Source organism: Lathyrus oleraceus, chromosome 4 (assembly GCF_024323335.1).
Source record: "Lathyrus oleraceus cultivar Zhongwan6 chromosome 4, CAAS_Psat_ZW6_1.0, whole genome shotgun sequence".
Classification (NCBI taxonomy): domain Eukaryota; kingdom Viridiplantae; phylum Streptophyta; class Magnoliopsida; order Fabales; family Fabaceae; genus Lathyrus; species Lathyrus oleraceus.
Window position 1 is genome coordinate 63,379,425 of NC_066582.1, and position 9,519 is coordinate 63,388,943.

The 9,519-nt window shown below is 36.0% G+C and overlaps 2 protein-coding genes across 3 annotated transcripts; one reads left to right on the forward strand and one right to left on the reverse strand.

Annotated features, from left to right (window-relative positions):
• The first annotated feature begins 2,871 nt into the window (after positions 1–2,871).
• Positions 2,872–5,826, forward strand: LOC127073355 (sodium/hydrogen exchanger 1). The gene is made up of 13 exons (XM_051014507.1): positions 2,872–3,221; positions 3,286–3,404; positions 3,560–3,717; positions 3,815–3,861; positions 3,938–4,132; positions 4,218–4,273; positions 4,351–4,417; positions 4,489–4,589; positions 4,654–4,755; positions 4,847–4,985; positions 5,076–5,138; positions 5,226–5,309; positions 5,403–5,826. Exons 1-13 carry the CDS (start codon positions 3,051–3,053, stop codon positions 5,700–5,702), a joined length of 1,602 nt encoding a protein of 533 aa, XP_050870464.1. The 5' UTR covers positions 2,872–3,050; the 3' UTR covers positions 5,703–5,826.
• A 292-nt stretch (positions 5,827–6,118) lies between these two features.
• Positions 6,119–9,004, reverse strand: LOC127073356 (vesicle-associated protein 1-2). 2 transcript variants are annotated; one of them, XM_051014509.1, is made up of 8 exons: positions 8,752–9,004; positions 8,580–8,650; positions 8,426–8,507; positions 8,201–8,316; positions 7,880–8,059; positions 7,549–7,746; positions 6,866–6,943; positions 6,119–6,412 (listed from the first exon to the last, which is right to left on the reverse strand). In XM_051014509.1, the coding sequence occupies exons 1-8, from the start codon at positions 8,798–8,800 to the stop codon at positions 6,302–6,304; spliced, it is 885 nt and encodes a 294-aa protein (XP_050870466.1). In that variant the 5' UTR covers positions 8,801–9,004; the 3' UTR covers positions 6,119–6,301. The 2 variants fall into 2 exon arrangements, with proteins under 2 accessions (XP_050870466.1, XP_050870465.1); XM_051014508.1 differs by having other exon boundaries at positions 7,513–7,746.
• Positions 9,005–9,519: the final 515 nt, after the last annotated feature.

The window sequence follows — 9,519 nt, forward strand, 5'->3', positions numbered from 1 at the left end:
GTTTCGTTTAGAATTGTTGTCAAAACACTTTTTGTTGTCCATAAACCAGAAACAAACTTAACCATGAGTCAAATCACCGTAATAATAGTTCTTGTGACACATGTCCTAGGATCAATCTAGTCGATCCTGTAAGTTACCAAAAATATATCAATTTGGAAGACTAGCGGTTGTTTATCAGAAATCACTAGTAAACACCACGTCTCCCCTTATCACGTACACATGAGAAAGCTCCCACTACTGCACATGATGGTGTTCCTCCACTTGCAGACCCTTTTCCAGCAGGTCCCTCTGACACCTCCTTACTGATATACTATAGAGATCATGTTGATGGTCATGTCTGGATTAGAGATGTATTTTTGTTAACGATTGTTATTTATATGTTTTAAACATTTTCCCTACGAATGATATTTTGTTTTTTATCAGGAGTGTGATTGTTTGAAGTTTGTTAACCATAACAAAAAGGGTCTAAAGCTTTATCAGCCTAAGGATCATTGGTTCTATAGTGTCCTCTAGTACTCCGATCTTGCAGGCATGTGTTGCTCCAGGTGCAAGATCATTAGCCATGGCATGAAGGGGGCTTTTGCTGAGATATAACATAAGGAAACGCCATATTTCCACTTCCCCATTGGCAAGATGACGATCACACTAGATGGCATCACTTTCCTTATAAACCTTCCCATCAAGGGGGAAGTTACTTGATCATTCCAGGATCAAATGTGAATAATCCAAGGAGATGATGGTCATTTATTTGGGAGTTTACCCAATGAATGCCCTGATGCAGTGCGAGAGCACCAAAGGTGCATATGCCAAATTTTCTTACTTGGAGACGTTATATCAAAACAACTAAGAGTTGGTCGAGAATGCCGACGACGATGATCGACAGGTTACCTACCACTTGGAGTGTGTTTTAAGGTGTTTACTCCTACTCTTAGTTTACACATCCATTTTTATGGACAAAAGTGCAACCTAAGCCGATGTGGCATACCTTAAGTATTTCATCGACTTGTCGGACATTCACAAGTGTCGGAGCTCGCCTGTTTGATATACTTGTACTCCAAAATAAGCGAAGATTCTCTTTGGACGACAAAGAAAATGACAGACTCCTGCACCTTGCTGACGGTAATTTCCATAGCCACTATTAATATTAAAACCACTTTTTTTACACTTGTTAATAATACTTTTCTTTTATTCATTTTCAGAGATGGATCATATCTCACTTTCACCGCATACATGGATTTGAATGTGTGGTAGAGTATATTGATGATTGACCACATACTTGCCTATATTGCTCGCACAGAGGGAATGATTGCGTGCGGTTGTTCTGTTGAGTATATTGACCAGACTCGGCATGATGACATCGATTGGACACCATACAACACTCACCAGGAAATTATTTCCTTCGACCCCATTTCATTTTACTCCGGATGGCTGGCATGTGGGATGAATCTAATGTGCAGGTATCTGTCAGAGCGATGCATGCGTCGGTTTGGATATGTGCAGATCATTATGACATCTCTCTTCGTGTATGCTCCTAACATCATCGTCTGTAGACATCTTGATGACATACTGGCGAATTACGAGAGTCATCTGATACCAGATGAGTATTTAAGTATGTCAGCCACAAGTCAGTGGTCTTATATGGACGATTACATGACTTGATTCTATAGTGTGTCACACCCTGTTATGACACCAGACGCTCATAGACATCCACCTAGGCGGGCTCATGAGGAGATCTTGGAGAATGAGCATGTCAAAGATGACCATGCCATTGATGTGTTGCCGATTTGTCAGAATATTATGTGGACTACGCGTGAGAGCATATAGTCTGTGCTATTTGAGAGAGACGACGATGATGCAGTTGGCCTAATACGTTCCATTCTTCCCGAGACACAGAATGTCTTGGGTTACCGGTGGCAGAAGAGGAGCCAGGGAGTTAGGATTAGACATACACATTAGATTATGTTTCTATTTGTATTGGGATGTTTTAGTTTTTTTTCTTCATACTTTAAGAACAATGTTTGTAATATGATTGAATGTTTTTTTAATAATGCATTAACTTGTTATATGATATTCGTGTTTATTAATGTTTGAATTAAATAATGACAATGTTAGTCTAATTAAAATTACTTTGGATTAAAAAATTCAAACTTAGGACAATGTTTCTCTCAAGAAACATGCAGAGAAGATTTCGGAGATGTATCTTCGAACTTACCTCAAAAATATTCGCAGATGGTCTTCATATCAATTTTTGGCAAAAATGAGATGATTGTTTGATTAACGAAAGATGAAAAATTTAAGGTGCATTAGGAGATGCATCTCTGAAATCTTTTGAAGGCATTTTTAAATTTTCAAAGGTGTGAGTCACAACCATAAGGATGGAAAAGAAATTGCTTTATTTTATAAATAAATAAAAAAGCCCAAGAAAGATTTTTTCTGAAAAGCCATCAACTCCAAATTTGATGAAACTGCTTTTGTTGTGAGCACTTTCAAAGTTAGAGTCAACTCGTTACATGAATCATATTATGGAATTTTAAAAATTCAAATGGCATTGTTAATGGTACACAATACATCATACTAAATGGAAAAATCAATGAGAGTCTTCCACACGACAACATACACTCATCATCAAAGATTCAAAATGCATGAGTGTATGTCTCACCTTGCGTTCAAAGTGAGGGGCAATTGAACCCTTTTGGGTCAATAATTAATACTATATAGTTTGTTATGTTGGAGGATAATATCATAAAAAGAGAGAGAAAGTGAGAGAGAGATTTGAATAATGAAAAAGGTGAAACTAAAATAGAAAAAGTGAAGGTGAGTGTGTGTGTGAGATTTGAAAACAACAGAATGATGAGTGTTGCATACAACAAAGGCAAAGGCATGCTTAAAAGTATTCCAACTCATCACAAATCAACCACACTTCAATTCAATCTTCATCACTCTCTCTTAAATCAACTGTTAAAACTGGTTTATGACTTATATTCCATTCATCTCTCTATATATGTTACACTCTTCCTTCTTCTTTTTCTTCCTTCCTTAGTGAAGTGAACATGGTTGGAGAAGGAGCTTTATACGAGAAACTCGCGACGATGATGACCTCTGACCACGCTTCCGTGGTGTCACTAAACATATTTGTAGCTCTTCTTTGTACTTGCATCATCATTGGTCATTTGTTAGAGGAGAATCGTTGGATTAATGAATCCATCACTGCTCTTCTCATTGTAAGTACTAAGTATTATATTACTGTTAATGTTCTGTTATGTTATTGATGGCTTGTGATCGCAGGGTTTGTGCACCGGTGTGTTAATATTGTTTACGACCGGAGGAAGAAGCTCGCATATAATGGTTTTCAGTGAAGATCTTTTCTTTATTTACCTTCTCCCACCCATCATTTTCAATGCCGGGTCCGTCTCGTTTTCTACTCCTTTTACCTGCAACTGTATTTTTTTGAGAGATTGCATGCTTCTTACTTCGATTTCGCTGTTATTTTTTTATCTGTCATAGGTTTCAGGTCATGCTTCTTACTTCGATTTCGCTGTTATTTTTTTATCTGTCATAGGTTTCAGGTCAAGAAGAAACAGTTTTTCCGCAATTTTATGACTATAATGCTTTTCGGAGCAATTGGTACACTCATATCATTCTGCATCATATCATTAGGTGCCATACACTTCTTCCAAAAATTAAATATTGGTTCCCTCAAGATTGGAGATTATCTAGGTATATATCTATATGTGTGGTTATATACTTAGGTTATATAGTTTTATGCTGAACTTATGTACACATATGAACACTTGCATGATTCTGCTGAATGCAGCAATTGGAGCAATATTTTCAGCAACAGATTCTGTTTGCACATTGCAGGTATAATAAATTTCAACAATTTTCGCATCTCTTTTTACGCGACGTTTCTTTAATATAATCGATACGTTTGCATCAGGTTCTTAACCAGGACGAGACACCTTTACTATACAGTTTGGTGTTTGGAGAAGGAGTAGTAAATGATGCAACTTCTGTGGTACTCTTCAAAGCAATTCAGAATTTTGATCTCTCCCACATTGATTTCACCACAGCTTTACACTTAATAGGAAACTTTTTGTATTTATTCGTCGCAAGCACTGTGTTGGGAATCTTTGTAAGTATATCTATTGAATTTTTAATTCTGTCTTTTCTGATATTTGCTTGGGACTCGAGTAATTTTCTCAGATAATGTTTTTCAGGTTGGGTTGCTTAGTGCATATATCATTAAAAAGCTCTACTTTGGAAAGTTGATAAGGTTGGTTAAACATATTCAAACATTTTTCAGAAATTGTTTTTAGTGATTTTCTAATGTTTTTTTATGACACGTGTCAGACACTCTACGGATCGCGAGGTTGCTCTGATGATACTAATGGCTTACCTTTCATATATGCTAGCTGAAGTAAGATCTTTTTTCTTGAATTTGAACCTAACTGATTCTAGTACTGATCATTTTTATTATCTATTTGGCAGCTATTTTCTTTTAGTGCAATTTTGACCGTGTTCTTCTGCGGCATTCTTATGTCGCATTATACCTGGCATAACGTGACAGAAAGTTCAAGAATAACAACAAAGTAAGTGAAATTTTGCAGCATATTTATATCTGTATAAAGATTACTACTGATTACACTTTTGCAGGCATACTTTTGCTACTATGTCATTCATTGCTGAGATATTTATCTTCCTTTATGTTGGGATGGATGCACTAGATATCGAGAAATGGCGATTTGTGAGTCAAAGGTAAAAAGAATTTTAGATTGATAGAGTTATTCAACTATATTGAAATTACTATCAAATGCGAAATTAACATTGCGATCAATCTCTTCATTAGTCCGGGAAAGTCAATTGGAGTCAGTTCATTGTTGTTGGCGCTTATTCTAGTGGGAAGAGCTGCATTTGTTTTCCCTCTTTCCTTCATATCCAACTTGTCTAAGAAGTCTCAATCTGAGAAAATTGAGTTTAAGCAACAAGTATGTATTAATTTTCTAATTTCCATTTCAAGATCTTTATAGCGGAGTTAGTTGGTGTATTACATTCCGCGCCGACGATTTGTTTCACAGGTGACAATTTGGTGGGCTGGTCTGATGCGTGGCGCTGTTTCGATTGCACTTGCATACAATCAGGTGAAATATCAAACTTCATAGCTTCCAATTCAACATCCTGGAATTCTGTAATTGACTTGTAGTGACAAACACTTTTTTTACATGCAGTTTACTAGGCTCGGCCATACTAAATTGCGCGAAAACGCGATCATGATCACTAGTACAATTAGTGTTGTACTCTTCAGCACAGTGGTTAGACTTTACTCTACTCAACCAAAACGGCACATTGGTAGATTAGGGGAAGTGTCATTTTCAAATATTATTTTGAACATCTGAAATGTGCAGGTGTTTGGGTTATTGACAAAGCCACTTGTGAGGTTATTGCTTCCTTCATCTAAACACATAATAATCAGCATACCCTCCACACCGCCGAGCCCGAAATCATTCAGTGTGCCACTTCTTGGCAATGAAGAGGGTGATGTAGGGGGCAATGATGGGACACAAAGACCAAACAGATTGCATTTGCTCCTTCGGATTCCAAGCCACGGGGTGCATCACTACTGGCGCAAATTTGACAATTGTTTCATGCGACCTGTCTTTGGTGGCCGGGGTTTTGTACCTTATGTTCCTGGTTCTCCCATTTAACAAAGTGTCCATCAATGGCATTAACATACTGATCATGTGTGATAAAGGGTGTGGTGTGGGTATGGCTTAAATTTGGCTTTGATTGTGTTGTTTTTGTCAGTTGTTAGAAGATTTCAACTTTCTATATGATGCTAATTGGGAAAAGAGAAAAAAAATGAAGATACAGAGAAAGAAAGGATTTGTAGGAGCATACTTACAGATATAGACAAGAGGTGTTTGCTTGTGAACTCAAATTTTTGGTCTGTACATGTTGTGGGTGAAAACACCATGCGTCCCGACAGAAGATATAGATTTTACATTTGCTTGATTGTGCAATAAGAATTTCTAAGTTACTGATATTTGGAGCAGAAAGATTGTGTATCCGTGTGATAATATGTGTAGAGAATACTATTTATTTATTAATCATCCACTGAAAATATCATAAGGCTGCTTATTATATGCTTCTATTGATAGGTGTAGTTCACTTTACACACATTCTCATGTCACATATTAACACATCGATCAAGTAAAACTATCATAGTGAAACTATCATAATGAACAATTACAGAGAAACCATAGTTTTCAGAACGTCTTCTATCATACGCAAGCAATTCTATGCCTTATGGCTGAATATAGTATCCAACTGCCACACCTACAATAGCAACCATGCAGACAAACAGTAATGGAAAGCCTGCCTGAACTTTCACGTTACTTTTCTTCTTCAGTGCCTCCTATCATGTATTGAGAAAAACATTGATCAATCATCTTCGTCAATAAAAAATGTATCGCAGCTCAAAACATAACTTCACTGCTTTAAAGAATCAGAAGATATGAACATTGAAACATTCAATAATCAGCATAAACTCTCATTTTGGGTATGTAATGCCAGAAGAAATCAAGTGAATCACAACGTTGTAGACGAATGGAAAATGCAGATCTTCCCCTCCCTCAAAGTTTTAAACTACAGTTGTAGTTATGTTGTTACCCTTAATACTAAGAAAAATAAAGCAGACAAATCAATTATGGTCGCGATGCAATTGCGGAAGCGACAAACACATTACATTGCACGCGCAATTACAACTGCAAACTTCAATTTAAGACTATGTCCCCACTGATGGATATGACAAGCAAAATTCATGCAGTGATAACATCAACATAACATTAAAAATAACAAACCAACCTACCAATTCTTTCTTTAGCATATCTTTTTCTTTATTGTATGTGTGTTTCTCCTCATTCAACTTCATCATGGCTACCTCAGCCTACAAAGATCAAAACTAAATATGTTACTCGCTTCCATCTTTGAACTTTACAATAGATTTTCAAAAAACACAACTTAAAGAACTGACTCCAAGTCTTGGACCATACGTAAGCTGAGATAACATCTTTATAAACCACACTGGCATAGAATAAGCATTTTACAACCTTTTAAGCCAACTTATGGCCCTAGGGAATAATCATTACTCAAACACAAATGCGTTAACTTCAAATGAATTGTAGAAGATTCGTGCATGTTTGGTTTCAAGGTGGGTTTGAGAAATCATGATGGCTCGCCGTGATACCAAACATGCATTAGTTGATGATAAAGTATCTCTCTTTGGCTCACAGGGAACTAAACAATATGGAATTATGATATATCCTAGCCTTGTTTATTCACATATTAGCAAATTACACCGTTAATAGATATTAGATAGCTTGAAATTACGCAGGCTAATTCATTTTTTCCATCAATTCCCATTCTAGATAGTAGCCTAATAACGTTCACACTACCCGCCAACAATTTGAGAAAATCACATTTAAGTATGTCAGGCACATGGACTAGAAAACTTACATTCATAATGCTTAATCTAAATTCAGAAGCTCTAACCTCTCTTAACTTTGAATCCATCAAACAAAGTCTTGATTTCAACTCCTCACAACCCTTTGCTAAATTCAACTGCACATCATCATCTATTGCTGGCTTCATATCACCCTCGTTTTCAGCATGTCTCGGGACATTATCCTCATTTGATTTCTCCTCTCCCGTATCTAAGACTGGTTCCAAACCTTTAACTTCCGCAGAAGTCTGATAAAAAGAAACAAAAAACAAAAGAGTCATTAATTTATCATCAACCATCCAATGTTCAGAACATCATATCATAATCCAAGTAACTTGTGAAAGTGATTCATGTTTGAAACTTGGAAGGAGAGGAGCTCACTTTTAGAGGGGGAGGTATGTTTTCAATTCCACTTATCACCCTATCTTTTAGCACATTAATTTGGTAAGACGGATCCTGTTTCATATCACCATTTACCGGAAGCAAAACTGGCGAAGACGGTGGACTAATGAGGACTACCTTCAGTTTCTTCTCCTCAATATATCCACTGTATTTTACAAACTATAACGCGAAGAAATCCAAAATCACTCAACAAATAAAAACCGAACGAAAAGAGTTAGACTATCCAACAATATCTTAATAACTCTTAAAACCTAAAAGAAAAAAAACAAGACAAAAACAAATAAACAACATGATTCTCACCATATCAGATGTAATGTCATCTTCAGTAGTTCCAAATGGAACAACTGTACTTAGAATAAGAAACTTATCTTTGCAATTCATATCAGGGGGCGCAGTACGTTGAGCTTGCATAGTAACTAAATCCAACAAATAAACATAAGCCAATAACAATCTATGTTACTTGAATCATGCTGAAAACAAAAATAACAAAAGAATTTAGCACTTAACAAGATACATGAAAAATACCAGTAAAATCACATTTCTCCCTTGGCTTGATGAGGCCGATATTAGGTCTAACACAATACTTCTTCGGCGACGTCGTTTTAACCTAGCAGTAAATTACAACAAAATCACAAGCATATTTTTCAGGAATGAAGAGATTTTTGAAAAGACTTAGTACCTTAAAAGCAATATAGTGATCATTATTGTTTCCGAGTTGAATCAAACATGAACTTTGTTTCTTCAATTCAACTAGATGAAAAGGGAAAGAAAGAATAACAGCATTGTGAATAAATTTGTAATCAATGATGATGATGATGATATAAGTAAGAAGTAAGAAAAGAAGGACTTACAGACAAATCTAAGTTCGGAAGGATCGATTTGAAGAAGCTCTGTAGTCATGAGTATTGTTGTTGAAGAAGATGAAGAAGAAGAAGAAGAATGAAGATTTGGAATTTGAAAAATGAAAGGGAAGAAAGGGAAGTTTGGAATGCAAGAGAGAAGAGAGTTGTTAGATTGAAGAATGGGATGGTTGGGGTCGGTTACGTCGTGAGTGGGAGTGGGTGGGGCTCACACCCTCTGCGGTTGTACCAAATAATTTCATCTTTTTTTATTTTTTAACTTTTTTTGGTACTTTATTTATTTCTACTAGCTACCAATGATAAATGGCTCAAAAAAAAGTTTGAATCTATGACTATGATTGGTCTTTTGAAGTTTTAAAAACGGGTGATTCGTGAGAGTATTGTATATAAAGTTTTAATTTTGAATCTAAATATTACAAGTAGTTGCATGTATTCGAAAGTCGAAGTAATTTGTTCGACAATAGTCGAAGCATAATGTAGTAATGGTAGCATGAAGAATATAGATATGCACATTATGTATTAGGATAATCAACATCATGATGCAACCATTCATAAAATACATTAGATAGTGCATCATATATCTTGTAAAATTAATTCATTCATGCAAAGTATGAAATGAAGTTCCTTTTAACAAATTCCAATATGGTATCATTCGCATTTGACTCCTTCCGCTTTCTCTAACGGTCTAACAGTTTTTTTTCTCTCTAACTGTTTTCGGTTATAGTTCCTCACGTTTCTTAACTGAGTCTTCTTCCTCTG

Excerpts from the sequence above, each read along its gene's own strand:
- LOC127073355 (XM_051014507.1), top strand. The coding sequence starts at position 3,051 with ATGGTTGGAGAAGGAGCTTTATACGAGAAACTCGCGACGATGATGACC. Across the intron at positions 4,418-4,488 it reads TTTCATATATGCTAGCTGAA|CTATTTTCTTTTAGTGCAAT; the intron begins GTAAGATCTTTT and ends TCTATTTGGCAG. Across the intron at positions 5,139-5,225 it reads TTGCACTTGCATACAATCAG|TTTACTAGGCTCGGCCATAC; the intron begins GTGAAATATCAA and ends TTTTACATGCAG.
- LOC127073356 (XM_051014508.1), bottom strand. The coding sequence starts at position 8,800 with ATGACTACAGAGCTTCTTCAAATCGATCCTTCCGAACTTAGATTTGTC. Across the intron at positions 8,060-8,200 it reads ATGACATTACATCTGATATG|TTTGTAAAATACAGTGGATA; the intron begins GTGAGAATCATG and ends TTCGCGTTATAG. Across the intron at positions 6,944-7,512 it reads TTAGATTAAGCATTATGAAT|GCTGAGGTAGCCATGATGAA; the intron begins GTAAGTTTTCTA and ends TGATCTTTGTAG.